General features: G+C 45.5%; 1 protein-coding gene across 2 annotated transcripts in view; it reads right to left on the bottom strand.

Annotated features, from left to right (window-relative positions):
- Nucleotides 1-16,369, bottom strand: part of HMCN2 (hemicentin 2) — a 268,528-nt gene that overhangs the window by 2,479 nt on the left and 249,680 nt on the right. The window contains exons 76-89 of one of the 2 annotated variants that reach the window (XM_083160863.1): nucleotides 13,212-13,391; nucleotides 12,184-12,333; nucleotides 10,661-10,798; nucleotides 9,805-9,926; nucleotides 9,205-9,442; nucleotides 8,243-8,302; nucleotides 6,820-6,939; nucleotides 6,001-6,135; nucleotides 4,072-4,185; nucleotides 3,652-3,777; nucleotides 2,926-3,054; nucleotides 1,991-2,278; nucleotides 1,551-1,670; nucleotides 609-735 (exon numbers count right to left, since the gene is read on the bottom strand). In XM_083160863.1, coding sequence (XP_083016989.1) covers nucleotides 609-735; nucleotides 1,551-1,670; nucleotides 1,991-2,278; nucleotides 2,926-3,054; nucleotides 3,652-3,777; nucleotides 4,072-4,185; nucleotides 6,001-6,135; nucleotides 6,820-6,939; nucleotides 8,243-8,302; nucleotides 9,205-9,442; nucleotides 9,805-9,926; nucleotides 10,661-10,798; nucleotides 12,184-12,333; nucleotides 13,212-13,391 — 2,047 coding nt within the window. The remainder of the gene's footprint in view (nucleotides 1-608; nucleotides 736-1,550; nucleotides 1,671-1,990; nucleotides 2,279-2,925; nucleotides 3,055-3,651; nucleotides 3,778-4,071; nucleotides 4,186-6,000; nucleotides 6,136-6,819; nucleotides 6,940-8,242; nucleotides 8,303-9,204; nucleotides 9,443-9,804; nucleotides 9,927-10,660; nucleotides 10,799-12,183; nucleotides 12,334-13,211; nucleotides 13,392-16,369) is intronic. The other variant, XM_083160864.1, reaches the window with a different exon arrangement.

Below are 16,369 nucleotides of genomic sequence, written 5' to 3'. Positions count from 1 at the left end.
AATAAAAAAAGGTGACAAGCGCATGATTGTCAGTGTTCAGCATTCTATGTATTAGGCTCGATGTCTGTATTTAATCCTGTTGGTCTCAGGGTTTGTAGTTCTTATATCCATTTGGTCTAGGTTTGAAACTGAAAAAATTTAAATTGCAAAATGAATGCACGAAACGCGTTAGTCTCTGGGATTGTGGACGGACTTTTTCATCATACTGGAAGTAAGTGCTCAGCCGATGGGGAGAGGTAGGAAAGGGAAAGTCACATATCCCATTTCCTTTTCTATGAAGAAGTGATCATCAAAGCCTCACAGCAATTCATAACTGGATCACTCAGTCCCCACCGTACATTAACGAAAAGATCAGTGTTCTGTGGTTTGTTTTTTAACATTGCTCATTTTTACTCCATAACCTACAATATTTTTAATGCACTTTACTTTCAGATAGTAAGGATACATGTTCAGTCAGGGGCTTTAGAACATTAAAAAATGCGGTAAAAGGTTTACTAGAAAATGTCTAGGCGCTAGGGCAGGAGCTAGGGGGGGAGGGGGGGCATATAAACAATAATGAATCATGTAGTGATATCCTATTGGCTTGGCATGCTATTTATGGGTCTTACCCTGGGCTGGGGCCCTTTGTGTAGGAGGCAGGACAAGGAGTATCCACACACTGGTGTCCCCCTTTGGTGTTGAAGCACATCTGGTTGGATCCGCAGCTTACTCTCTGCTCTGCACATTCGTCAATGTCTAGAGAGAGAAGCAGGAGTGGGACATACAGTATACAGATCATACAACACATCTCTGCTACCTCTACACTTGTGTCATTACAGTCATCTAGGGCTGCACCTTAGGCTACAAAACACTGCTCAGCGTATTCACAAGAAGAGCGTTACAGACCCACCAAGAAGCCCAACAAGGCTTCCACAAGCAGCAACCTCTGATACGCACATTAGTTCAGCGCTACTTTTGTGCACAATAAAGATGTCCAAATTGAAAAAGCCTATTGGCCAATGAGTACATGAGGATGGTGAACTACAGGCCTATCAGATGGCGAACTACAGACCTTTCAAATGGCGGACCACAGGCCTCTCAGATGGCGGATTACAGGCCTATCAGACGGCGGACCACAGGCCTCTCCGACAGCGGAGTACAGGCCTATCAGATGGCGGACCACAGGCCTCTCAGACAGCGGAGTACAGGCCTCTCAGACAGCGGAGTACAGGCTCATAAGATCATAGACTACAAACCCATCACATGGCAGAGTACAGGCCTATCAGATGGCAGACCACAGACAGCAGAGTAAAGGCTATCAGATCATATAATACAGGCCTATCAGAAGGCAGACCACAGACTATCAGATCATAGACTACAGGCCTATCAGACGGCAGACCACAGGCTATAAGATGACGAACTACAGGCCTATCAGACGGCAGAGTACAGGCCCATCAGATCATAGACTACAGGCTCATCAGATGGCGTACTGCAACTGACAGGAGACAGCTACAACACTATTTAGCAGGGTGCTGTTGGCTGCGCGCGCTCTTCTGGCCCGTTGTACGTACCTTGGCAGTGCCTGTTGTTGGGGAGTAGCCGGTAGCCTGACGGGCAGAAACACTGGTAGCTGCCCTCTGTGTTTCTACATTCGTGTTGGCAGAGATTCCTCTGTTGGCATTCATCTATGTCTGGATGGAGAGAGTATAGGAGGTCTGTTAAATGACGCAGCAAGGAATAGCTGGAATCCTCATGAGGATTACAGAACAAAAACGCTTCCACCCAATCAGGTAACAGCTGCCATGAATATAAATGTACATATCGCTCCTGCGAGTTACTACTAGGATCACATAGAACATGCGTTCTATGTACTGTAGTGATGCTACTAATACTAGTACAGCCAGAACCCTCTATACATCATGCCAGCCTCTACAAGCCAATCCCCTTTATAGCCATGTGTATTACCAGGCACGATCCTGTATTCTCAATATACTCATATAATCCATCTTACCTGCACACACTCCATTCCTACGGACGAAGCCTGGGGGACAGCGAGCTGTGCTGCCTTGACCAATCACGTTTCCATTCTGGCTGTAGGACAACCAGCTGTACACGTTATTTCCCTGAATGCGAGCGCTAGTCAGGGCACTGGTGTTGTTAACAAGCCTCTCCATTCCTGCGCATGACCGGGCATCTCCCAGGAGCTGCTTGCCAGGTGGGCACAGGCATCTGAAGCTGCCGGCAAGGTTCTGACACTGGTAGGCACAGGGTTTGGGCACCTGCTGGCATTCATTAATATCTGTACACATGGAAAGAGAAAACGTTTCAGACCTACAACTACTGCATGAAACAAAGTATTTTCATTGTTGATTAATTACATGAATGGAACAGAACCCTAATAGAGTGCATCGTGGCCTACATCTAAATATGTCTGACCCATCATCCAGGAAAGCAGATGGGCTACAAGGGACGCAGAGCTGTAATGATCAGCAGATTCATTATTACATAGTAATGCGTCTTCCTCTGAGTGACATTTAGTAAATAGAGTGTTCCCGTCATGTAGCCCCCACCCAGAGCTCCTCAGCAACTGTTCCGGTCTTCTAGGTGCTGCAGGATGGGAAATATGGAACCCCCTAGAGAAGACGTAAGGCCTAGTGTCCCCCGCAGGGATCCAGGACTGACATAACAGGCTGGGCCCGCCTGTAGAGGCTCCTTATTGGCTGCTGGCTCACAAGCTTGTGGCCAGAGCCAATTACAAAATGTCTCCAGTGCTTCTGTCATATGCATCAGACGCAATGAGCTTGAGGCCTGGTACCAATCCAGGGATGGGCCCCCTTGCTGCCTGGGCCCGTGACTGGAGCCCCGGCATTCCCCCATGATGGTGGCCCTGGCATTTCCTTCCCTCTGAGCGGACACTGATTCCTGTTAGAGCAGATCTATACGTACCTAGACATGGTCGGCCCACACCCTGAGACCTGTAGCCACGTGGACATGCGCACCGATACCCTCCCACGGTGTTCTCACACAGCTGGTTGTAGCGACACATGTGGGAGCCGTCACGACACTCATCAATATCTGAGGAAATATAGAAATATAGAAATCTCTGCACATAGAATGTGTGTACGCCAGTGCCGTTACTGCTGCGTTGTTGGATGCATCGGTTGTGCCGATAGGTGCAAATGTTGTACTGAAATTCCCATCTCTGATGTGTTGCTTGCCTACAACAATTTAACCATCGGACGCACAACGGTCACACATCAACCTTCAGAGTAACTCTATGGTCACACAGCACAATCGCGGGAGTAAGATAACCGCTAACGCAGCTAACTCCTCCCAACTATGACCAGCTGCCAATCACGTTGCAAATAATCCTCTCTATCATAGGTTCATGTTTCCTAGTACCCCACCCCCGCTTCTGGCAAGGTGGTTCGCCGCGCTCGCCACACTATAAAATCAACTCCATGCCGACCTGGATAGTGGGGGTATGAGCGTAGTAACTATAGTGGGCGCCCAACTAACATATAAGTACCCTAAAAACTGCTTTATATTTGTTGTAAAGCTTCCTCTGGATTGTGAGAGCCTCCGGTGTCTATACTGTGTAGCTGCATTATCCAGCACTGAGTTCTATTGGAAAGTGTTGTTGCACAATATGTGGTATCATGGTCCACTCACCACTGCAGGCTCCAGACTCTGATCGCGTGGTACCGGCTGGGCAGGTGTCCACACACTGGTAACTACCAAGCGTGTTCCTGCATTGTTGCTGTGACTGGCACACTCCTTGTTGGCATTCATTTATATCTGGCCGCAAAGACAATGACAAACATTTGCGTCTTTATAGCATCATCTCATTAAAGGCTGCATGTAAAGCCACTTCTAAATCATCACCTTTTATTATCATGTGGGTGGAGAAGATGGATAAATCCAGACAGTTTGGTAAATATAAAGGGAATTGGGACTCTAGAACTCATCTTATTGTCCGATTAGTTAAAGAGAAGATACAATAATTGTAAAATAATACTATGGAGATGGAGGTAAGACCTAAGGGCAGGAAATGTAACACCACCGGTCAGAATAGGAATTAGTATCGCTTACCTATACAGCGCATGCCTTTAAGCTCATAGCCTGGGTCACATGCACACTGATATGAGCCAATAGTATTCAGGCACCTCTGCTGGCATGGAGATGATTGGCTGCACTCATCAACATCTATAAGACAGAATAAATCAAATGTAGCACAATCCTATCTACAGAACCCCCCTACAATAAAGTCATAGTTATTGCTCTCCATCCTGCTGGCACCTTCCAAAATATATGGACCCCCAGAAGGTTATTTATGTACTGTAAGTCCTTGTTGTAACACTTGGTGGTGCACATACAGAGGTGCTGACCTACCCTTTGCTCCACACTACATGTGATGCACCTCAAAATGTGGACAACACGTTGGTGTAATGGTCAGAATTGGTGTCACACTAAAGTCAATTAATTAGTTCCTGACACTATCTATCAGCATGAGGTGTCGTCAGTATTTGTGTGTAGTAATATAATTAACCAGAATATTAAAATAAAAAAACAATACATTAAAACAGATAAAAAAATGCTCCCAGGAGAAAATGCATCTTAAGTATATATATTACCAGAATTATAATGGATGTATATATCCAATAACTGAATCAAAATGATTACATGGATAACATGCCAGATACTGTATACAATAAGATGCTCACTAGTAAATAAGAGTATAATGACACGTGCAGTGCCGGTCTAAGGCTTCTCAGCATCCCACTGCCCCCATCTCAGCCCCACCCACACTGCTACCAATACACACCTGCCAGCCCCTCAGGAGGACGTCCTAGAAGTTCCACAGCGCCACCTGCATTAACCCTGTGTGTGCCATTGCTGCTGTGAGAGATCCTCAAATTATCCTCTAAAATGCCTGAGCCGCTCACAGCGACTGTTCTGTTTTTGGGTGCAACATCATAGGCGGGGGGGGGGGGGGGTACTGGGTGCCTGGAAACCCCTCTCCTCTTGGCAAGTGACTTAAGTTATGACAATAGCACTGGTATATAATATGATCAGTAGAGCTGCCACCACACCATGCAGTGTAAGGGACAGAGCAGAGCTGCCGCCACACCATGCAGTGTAAGGGACAGAGCAGAGCTGCCACCACATCATGCAGTGTAAGGGACAGAGCAGAGCTGCCACCACATCATGCAGTGTAAGGGACAGAGCGGAGCTGCTGCACATGCCCAGTGTACCAGCTTCTTCTACCACATTTACTGTATGTGTGTATGAGAGCAGCTGCCAGGAGGAAGAGACAGGAGCCTTACCATGAAGTGGGAGATAGTGAGCTTAGAAAGTGCAGTACTGGTTCTGTTATGTTTGTGTATTTATTTATTATGATATGTTTAAACTTTTCCTGACCATTATCTTATTTAAATGTGTGAAACAGCCTATACCTGTACTATAGACCATCTGTACTGTTATATATCAATACTATATTCCATACATTATCCCCCAGACTCCCATACTTACTCCAATGCCCTGCAGAGTATGAGATTTTGTATTACATTTGGAAACCCCCCTTTAAAACTCCTGTGTTTGCCTTTGAATATTTAACTAAACTTCAGGTAACTGACTTGTTGTATTAGTATTTATACCAAAAGAACAGTCGCTACGAGCGATGCTGCCGATTTTATGTATTTAACTCTCACTTTGACGTTGTCTCAAAAGCTCTATACGCACAGAGCGACCAAATTGCTGAGTGTCCCTTTATCGTCAGCGACCGTTGCCCCATACACACAGGGATATGGTTGCTCAGCGACCATATCCCTGGTGATATAGTCGGGGGCTACAGGGGTAAATACAACAAGAATGTCTCCCTCCTAAGCATCCTTCCTTTAGTGATGGGCAGACTCGTGCACACAGGCCGTGATCTACTGTTTGCGCAGTGTAATAACAAAATGCCAAGTAACATCAATGCAACAGTCAGGCCCTCTGTCCGCATCATCCCTGTCCTGTTACCTTCGCACGCCGTTCCATCAGAGTTGGGTCGGAAGCCGGGCGCACAGCGCAGGAGGCAGCGGTATGATCCAGCCGTGTTTATACACTCCAATCCAGATGGACATTGGTAAGTGCCCAGTTTACATTCATCCAGATCTGTAAGGGTAAGGACGCGGTAAGGCACGGAGAAATGTGCAGCACTGTGATGTCATAACTGTGACAAGGAAACCCGACAATGACCAGATATAGTCCTAGCAGGGCTTACGCCACTGTGAACAAATATATGCGGATCAATGAGCTATTCCTCTTACCAAATACACAAACCTCATAGATGTCATCAGTATAGAAACAGCGGGCAGACAATGAGGGGTATAAAGGGGATGCAGTCACAATACCAACGTTCAAACACCGACCGCCATTGATCAACGCTCAAAATACCCACATTCATTTTGCCAACATGGTCAAAATTTGGACAGGTCAAAAAGGTGACATAAGTTTTTCATGATTTTTCCTTCTTTTCTGACTTGTTCATAGTTTACCATCACAGTGAACGTGGAGGGAGGGGGGATATAATAGCAGAGCACAGTTAGGCACCGTGCCCGATGCATGGCGAGTGCGGTGAGGGAAGGCGGTACACTTATATGTTGTCCATGTCAACCTACATAGATACCCCCAAAAAAGTTGTAAAAATCATGTCTACTTTTGACCTGTCAACATTTTAAATGTCGGCAGTTTGACCATCTGGAAATCATACTGAAGCCATTAGAAGTAAAGTAAGGAAATAAAGCAGAGCCGTAGCCGACCTGGGCACAAGTATCACTTCTACATTACAGGACTCACCTCTGCAATTGCGGTTATCCACCCCCAGAACATAGCCGGCTGGGCACGAGCAGGAGAAGCTGCCCAGGTTGTTGTGGCAGCTGTGGGAGCAGGGCTGGCGCAGATCACACTCGTTCACATCTAGAAGACAGATGGCACAAATGTAAACTGACCCTGAAATAGGGCTGGTGCACAGTCTGACGGCGCACGGTCTGACGGCGCACGGTCTGATGGCGCACGGTCTGCAGGTGGGCATCTCATTATTCATAAAATCAGCCACAACATTAGCATAAAGATAAAGACCCAGCTGTGACTAAAGACAGGGATGCAGCCGCTTGTGACTTAAAAAATATCACCACTTAGAGAATTGGAAGCCGGGGGTCTCACTATATAGTTTCAATGGACTGTACCATTGTCTCCTTACTGGCTGTGGACCCTGACCAATCATACAGCCTAGAGAAAGGGGCTATTTACACAGCATAGCAATGATGTCGGGGGATTCCATGGCCACTGGCGGACATCAGCGGCCTACTTCTCTCCGTGGCCACTGGCGGACATCAGCGGCCTACTTCTCTCCATGGCCACTGGCGGACATCAGCGGCCTACTTCTCTCCATGGCCACTGGCGGACATCAGCGGCCTACTTCTCTCCATGGCCACTGGCGGACATCAGCGGCCTACTTCTCTCCATGGCCACTGACGGACATCAGCGGCCTACTTCTCTCCATGGCCACTGACGGACATCAGCGGCCTACTTCTCTCCATGGCCACTGGCGGACATCAGCGGCCTACTTCTCTCCATGGCCACTGGCGGACATCAGCGGCCTACTTCTCTCCATGGCCACTGGCAGACATCAGCGGCCTACTTCTCTCCATGGCCACTGGCGGACATCAGCGGCCTACTTCTCTCCATGGCCACTGGCGGACATCAGTGTCCTACTTCTCTCCATGGCCACTGGCGGACATCAGTGTCCTACTTCTCTCCACGGCCATCGCAGCACTGAGCAATGCTGGGTACGCACCAGAACGATTTGGCCTCAATGCAATGTCAACCAATTGTATGTAAATTGGGCACGTTTTGTCATGTTTTACATCCGATTCCGATCCGATGTGTGTCCCCGCCAGTCATTTGGTCGTTTTGGAGATCCTCCCTGCTGCAGTCAGAATTGGGGTACAGATCGTGATCGGATGGTATGCAGATCGTGTGCGCCAACAGATCGTACAACCATCGTACGATCGTATCACAATCTGCTCACGATCGTGATAGTGCTGGTGTGTACCCTACATAAGGTTACGCGCCGCTGCAGGGAGACTGGTGAATACATCACTAAGATGCTTACATATTCTTATAATAATACACCCAGATCTGTGACTAAGACCTTTCCCTGATTGTTATCAGTATGTTATAGGAAAACTCCCATAACGCCTTGCTTCAGCAGCCTCACCTGTACAGTATAAATCCGCAGACTGCACAAAGCCCGATGGACACGAACCACCATTGAATCCTGGAACATAATAAAATGACATGAATATTATATTGCAGCCCTCTATAGACCCTGTGGGTTAATGCATCTAGTGCCTGAATACAGGGTGCTTGTACTCACTCTGAATCCCATTCTCTGATTCTATCTATAAACTTACCATGGGCTGTCAGAGGGGTCCACAGCAGCTGCCACTTATTACACTAGTATCATTTAATACAGAGCTGCTCCCCTCTGGAACCCTCGGCCATCAGTGCATGGGTGGGAATTGACCTCTCAGATGGATCAATGGTAAGTTAAAAATTCCAGTGTTTATCCAATCTGGGGGACACCGTCACTATGGGCCTTATACTGGTTCACTGGCAAATTCCTTCTTAGATGGACAAAACCATGCTGCACTGCAGGGGGGCAGATGTAACATGTGCAGAGATAGTTCAATTTGGGTGAGTTATTTTGTTTCTGTGCAGGGTAAATACTGGCCACTTTATTTTTACACTGCAATATATATCTCACTTTGAAGTAAAACCCCACCCACATCTAACTCTCTCTGAACAAGTAACATCTGCCCCACCTGCAGTGCACATGGTTTTGTCCATCTAAGAAGGAATTTGCCAGAAGGAGTGAACCAGAATAAGGCCCTATGAGTCATTCCAAAGCCAGCACCACGGGAAGGGAAGGTCAGAGGGCCCGGATCCCGGATGCAGAACTATCTTTCCAAATCTGGCTCTTTCTGTCAGCGCAGCTCCATGAGACACATCCCGACTCCCATGGGCACTTATAATCAATGACAACAAAACAGAAATCCTCCTTCTTGGTGCAGATTCATCCGTAAGCCCTACAACAGCTGACATTATATATATATATATATATATATATATATATATATATATATATCATACATACATACACCGTATATAGCATTGTACCTGCTTGAAGTGAGGCTGTGAGCTGGAAGTGCAGCTCCTCTGCTTCGGGGATGTATGAGGAACGAATGGCGCTAATATGAACTCGCTGGGCGGGTCTGTGCTGACGGCCCAGAGTTGGGCTGTACTCCACTGTGTGGTTGCAGCGGAGGGATAGGTGACTGCCGTCCTTGGTAAAGGTTGGAGAGGCCCAAGCGTTTATCTGTCCGCTTCCTGTCTGCACATACATCTCAGTGAACTCCTGGGGAGCGGAGAATAGAGTGAATGTGAGCAGTATGCAGGTATATGATGCACCATTTACCTGTACAACGGATGCCACCATTATATGGGATTGCCATGTGAGCTCTCTAGTACGCTGGTTGCACACTACAAAGGATAATAAAGTACCCACCCACACAGTACAGGCCCCACCCACACAGCACTGGCCACACCCACACAGTACATGACACACCCACATGACCCTGGTCACACTTCTTCCCTCACTGTATAATTGTCATGCAGCCCTTAATCCTGCTCCGACCCCCTACCTGTATTGCAAACCTGTACGCCGTGTGGTCAGGATGTATTGTGAACTTGTACGATGTTTAGAATAATAAAACGTACCTGAAGAACGACATTAGAAGATGATAAACTTTCTGGCACAAATCCATTGATCACAATATCAAACCACAGGATTCCTTCAGCGTCCAGGCCCCGTGCAATGTGTGTAATACGCAGCAGCTCCCCTGAAACACAAGAGGAGGAGAAGGTCTGTCCCTGCCAGTAAGGTGATGGGAGACAGATAGATTTTGGGAAGTATTTTTGAATATTTTTAGGAGGTGATTCAACTGTTAGATGGGAATTCTAGTTTTACAATCAATACTCATGGCGGAAGAATTACTTTTGTGTCAAGAAGCGCAGGATTAGCGCTGTAAGCAGCTTCTCCCACGCTAAAGGTGCCCATACACGCACCGATTTTATGGTGCATTTTGTGATAAATCGCATTGCATCTCATTGCATGCGATGCAATCAAAAGACAATACAAAAAGTATGTGCAGCACATACTTTTTGTACTGTGCGATGAGATGCCGCGGGAGCGCGCACCCCATCGCATAGCATCGCACTGGTAAAATTGGTGCGTGTATGGGCACCTTATGCGCGTTGTGGTGTGCCCGGTCCTTAGGACTAGCCACTAAACCTTACTTATTGTGGATTTCTGCACACACCTCGAGAGGGTGCGAGTAACCGGGCACTAAGACCAGGAACAAAAATGATGTTTAAGCCTGGTAAAGTGAGAAAAAGGTGATAGCGCATCAGCCAATCAGCTGTGTTGGAAAAATGACAGTTAGCAATTGATTGGCTGGTGCATTACCTTCCACTTTATCAAACGGAACACATCTGCCTGAATGATGCCACTTCCCTGGACCATGGACTGGATATCTGACATCATTAGAGACTGCATTAGATTTTGGGGTCTCACCTGTTGGAAACTCCACCTGAGACTCTTTCCGAAAAACACCTTTAGTCAGAGAGAAGCCATTAACGGTGCCATCATTGGGGAACGCCCCAGACCAGTACAATGGTGCAATCATAGAAACCAGCACTTTCATCAGGGGTCCTAATAGGAAACAAAAACATATAATTGTATGCGTTAGTAAATGTATCCGGAGATGCGTCACAGCAAAGTCTACGATGTGGGGAAGCACTACTGGACTGTTCTCAGAATCTGTAAGTACATATGGAGCATCAATGCACACCCACGGACCCTCATCATGCTCAGGAGAGCAGGGCAGGGGTGCCGCGAAATGATGGACCACCGTACAGTACCTCACCAACTGCCTAAAACTGCAACAGTCCCGCTGGTTCTCAGCAGCTTGCTGTCACCAACTGTTTCTATTGGGGTCACTTGGAACTGAAAGCTACTTGCAGATGGACGCAAGTCTTTATTCAGCCTCACCTACTATGTAACTATGTTGTCAGTACACCAGTGTGATGCATTGTAAACGTGCGGTTGCTGCTACCACCAGACTCCTCCTGTCCTGAGACTACTGAAATGTTTGCAGTAATATTTATAGATGAAGTCCAGCAGCGCTTTGTCCCTGGGATCAGTCACCACATTTTGTTTGCCTGTGGTTTGGAGTTATAGCCCCTCACTGGTCCAGTGTCAGAGGAAGGAGTTACAGTCCCCTGTTCCCTGATGGCCTCCTACAAGCATCACTTTTCTGTGCTCCTCAATCATTTTCTAGATCAGGGTCCACTCATGCCAGAACAATACACTCATATTACATAGAATTGCTATTATCTTAAGTACAAGCAATAAATATGATATAAACAAGTGATGCAGGAATAGAATGAATTGTACATATATATTTCTCCCATCCTATATAGTCTGTTGTACAGGTAAGTACTATAGGTGTAGACGTTAACCCTTTGCTGTCAGGTCCTACAGAGCTGCATAGAGATCCGTATAATTATCTCCTGGCCCCTGAACCCCTGTGAGAACTGGTACTCCATGTTTGGGACCCACTGCTTCACGTGACCCCTCCTCGGATAACTTGGCCCTGCTGCCTGCTTATTCCTATGCACAGTCTTACACCACCGGACTCCCTGGATCCCTACAGGGCAACTAATTATATATTTCTTATCCTGCATTATATTAGCATGACGGTTAGGGTCTGCACTGCCCCAGTGGTCCCACTCACTGCCTTCAATACACAGCTTTAAAGCTCTGATGTTCTGACTTCATCGGGGGCGGAGCATCATCAGGTGGTGAGGGAGGACCCGGTTCGCTTGACCCTGTTACCCATTCACACTGCCCAGCAGTACCAGGTCCAGCCACGGGATTAACCCGGGTTATTTGTGCAATGTGAAAGGGGTTTGTGTGAGTTTTAGTCCCTCCTCTGTTCTCTTGTCAAAAAAATGACAGGGAAGCAAATATAAAAAGAGCCGTGAGCCCATATCTGTGCGGGTTAAGGAGGTAGTGTATTAGGGGGCTGCACATACCTATGGCGGGTGGGATGTTCACAATGCTGCTGCTGATCGTGGTGGTTCCAGACTGGCTGTTTTCTGTCATGTTGGCGCTGAGTGACGATATTCCGAAATCCTGGTCATTTATAATGCCAATGAGACTGGCGCGGACATATGTGGCGACAGCTGAAGCACACAAAGAAATGCAACACTTATAAATAATAATAAATGTTATTGATATAGCACTTTTTCCCAGTAGGATTCAATGTGCCTTTAACAGCACAAAACAACAAAACAAACTTTACAATGGCTACTTGTAAAATGCTTGCGAGAACAGGAAAGTCTTGAGTCTATTTTTGAAGTATTGTAGAGTAGGGGGCTCTCGAACTCTGCAGGAAAGAAAGTTCCATAGATTTGGAGCCACAAAGCCAAAATCTCACCCTACGTTTCTACAGTATGTTACTGTGCAAACCAGGGTCAGGGCTGATGGCAGACAAGCTTTATGTAGTATAATGTGGAGTCAGGGCTGGCAGCAGACAAAACATACCCCCCCCCCCCCCCCACAAAGCCGGCCAGTTTCACTGATACAATAATCATAGATCACATCACGATAATAAAGCAAAAACACTATAAAATATACTATAAAAGGTTTTACATCAGGCAACCTGCTGCGTTCCACTTGTTGTGAAACTACAATTCCCATCATACCTTGCCACAGTTATTCTATTAGGGAATGTTAAAACTATGGCAAGGCATGCTGGGATGTGTAGTTTCACAACAGGAGGGCGTTTACATGAAGTACCACCATTAACAGAGCTACAGGAGGAGTAAAGGGAAGGCCTGGCTGTGAGTGCCACAATAAAACATAATGGTGCCGTATCGAGAATAGTTTCACGATCTCCTGTTGTAAATTATACAGAGTTCCGTCACAATATATAAAAGCACAAGGTCAGCTCACTTTAATATTCCAATACAAGTTCTCAGAGATTACAACAGCAATGACATAAACATTATACATACAGATGTTATATACTAGTGATTATATAATGATACAGAACACATACACAATATACCTCGACATTCTGCTAGTAGGCACGTCTCTGCTTCAGTGTCCTTTCCAACACAGGATTTTCCCCCATTTTGTGGTGGAGGAGAGAAACAGGAACGAGTACGTTGCCGAATGCCTTCTCCGCAGGACACTGAACACTGTGACCAACTGCTCCAGCCGCTCCAACCTCCATCCACTAAGAAAGAGCAACATGCAAGACAAACTTAGAGCCCGCCTGCCTTACGTATTGGTCAACAAGGATCATTCAGGAACATGCAGCAGATGCGCCACTGGGAGGAGTCACACACCTACTTCTATGTTACCGAGGTCATGGCTATGAATATGCCATCCATGGCGGATCACACATGACTATGCTGTGTAATGTATGGATATGCCATCAATGGCGGATCACACATGACTATGCTCTGTAATGTATGGATATGCCATCCATGGCGGATCACACATGACTATGCTGTGTAATGTATGGATATGCCATCAATGGCGGATCACACATGACTATGCTCTGTAATGTATGGATATGCCATCCATGGCGGATCACACATGACTATGCTCCGTAATATATGGATATGACATCCATGGCGGATCACACATGACTATGCTCTGTAATATATGGATATGCCATCCATGGCGGATCACACATGACTATGCTCTGTAATGTATGGATATGCCATCAATGGCGGATCACACATGACTATGCTCTGTAATATATGGATATGCCATCAATGGCGGATCACACATGAACATGCTGTGTAATATATGGATATGCCATCAATGGCGGATCACACATGACTATGCTCTGTAATATATGGATATGCCATCAATGGCGGATCACACATGAACATGCTGTGTAATATATGGATATGCCATCAATGGCGGATCACACATGAACATGCTGTGTAATATATGGATATGCCATCAATGGCGGATCACACATGAACATGCTGTGTAATATATGGATATACAGAAAAATGTAATAAAATCAATGGCGCTGAAAAAGGCGGCACTAACCTGCCCAGGGGTTACCTTCCCTGGGTAAAGAGAGACAGTAAATGCAAAAGATAGGAAAAGCGCCCACTGTTGGGAGTTGTTGTTAAAGTCCTCCAAAATAGTTCTTTTTTTCCTTTTTCCTCAAAAGGCGTATATGTGGAGACAACAAAAAATGGGAAAAAAACACAATGTGTAGTTCTGTTTTTTGGGCTTAAAATATGATTTAAAGGGTTCTTTCAGGACACTTCGAAATCCCTCCTTTCCAGTGATGTTCTATTCTTAGGGGTTCACCACGTGTTTTCTGATCCGTGTAAAAGCTGGCGTACATGTATGCTTACATATATCTGGAGCCTTCAACACGCATCAGGGTATCTTTATCAATAAGTATTCTTACTTGTATGCTTACTTTAAGCTACGTCTGAATCCTCACATCAAGGTATCTTTTGACCATGGAAACTTCTTCAGAAAGTTTTTCACGTAATTTTATTGTAGTATAAAAAACGGTGGTCATCCATGCTTTTCTTATCTGACTTATTGGAGATCTCCCAGCTCCTTAATTCGACTTTCCTCGGAAAGTCCAATGTGGGTTTCTTTTATTCGAAAATAAATCCAACAGGAATGTGTCCTCTGCATTTACCGGCAAATAACTTTGCTTCCTCTATCTTCCCCCGAAAACATCAACCAGATGGATTTCCAGAAAGGGGATTAGAACAAGACAAAAAAAAAAAAAAAATAGAATCACACAAAAGATTTGTAGAAGTTCCAGGAGAAATGATGATAAGTTTCTTCTGTAACTCTCTCTGGGGCACGTTCTTCTGCTTTTTCTTGTTTCTCTCACTTCCTTAGGCGAGGTGCCGAGAGCGGGGAAATGTGACGCCTAAGGAAGTGAGAGAAACAAGAAAAAGCAGAAGAACGTGCCCCAGAGAGAGTTACAGAAGAAACTTATCATCATTTCTCCTGGAACTTCTACAAATCTTTTGTGTGATTCTATTTTTTTTTTTTTTTGTCTTGTTCTAATCCCCTTTCTGGAAATCCATCTGGTTGATGTTTTCGGGGGAAGATAGAGGAAGCAAAGTTATTTGCCGGTAAATGCAGAGGACACATTCCTGTTGGATTTATTTTCGAATAAAAGAAACCCACATTGGACTTTCCGAGGAAAGTCGAATTAAGGAGCTGGGAGATCTCCAATAAGTCAGATAAGAAAAGCATGGATGACCACCGTTTTTTATACTACAATAAAATTACGTGAAAAACTTTCTGAAGAAGTTTCCATGGTCAAAAGATACCTTGATGTGAGGATTCAGACGTAGCTTAAAGTAAGCATACAAGTAAGAATACTTATTGATAAAGATACCCTGATGCGTGTTGAAGGCTCCAGATATATGTAAGCATACATGTACGCCAGCTTTTACACGGATCAGAAAACACGTGGTGAACCCCTAAGAATAGAACATCACTGGAAAGGAGGGATTTCGAAGTGTCCTGAAAGAACCCTTTAAATCATATTTTAAGCCCAAAAAACAGAACTACACATTGTGTTTTTTTCCCATTTTTTGTTGTCTCCACATATACGCCTTTTGAGGAAAAAGGAAAAAAAGAACTATTTTGGAGGACTTTAACAACAACTCCCAACAGTGGGCGCTTTTCCTATCTTTTGCATTTAATATATGGATATGCCATCAATGGCGGATCACACATGAACATGATGTGTAATATATGGATATGCCATCCATGGCGGATCACACATGACTATGCTCCGTAATATATGGATATGACATCCATGGCGGATCACACATGACTATGCTCCGTAATATATGGATATGACATCCATGGCGGATCACACATGACTATGCTCCGTAATATATGGATATGACATCCATGGCGGATCACACATGAACATGCTCTGTAATATATGGATATGCCATCCATGGCGGATCACACATGACTATGCTCTGTAATATATGGATATGCCATCAATGGCGGATCACACATGAACATGCTGTGTAATATATGGATATGCCATCAATGGCGGATCACACATGAACATGATGTGTAATATATGGATATGCCATCCATGGCGGATCACACATGACTATGCTCTGTAATGTATGGATATGACATCCATGGCGGATCACACATGACTATGCTCTGTAATGTATGGATATG

The sequence above is a fragment of the Crinia signifera genome, chromosome 9 (assembly GCF_055691185.1).
Source record: "Crinia signifera chromosome 9, ASM5569118v1, whole genome shotgun sequence".
Lineage (NCBI taxonomy): Eukaryota > Metazoa > Chordata > Amphibia > Anura > Myobatrachidae > Crinia > Crinia signifera.
This window is presented reverse-complemented; position numbering and strand designations above follow the sequence as displayed.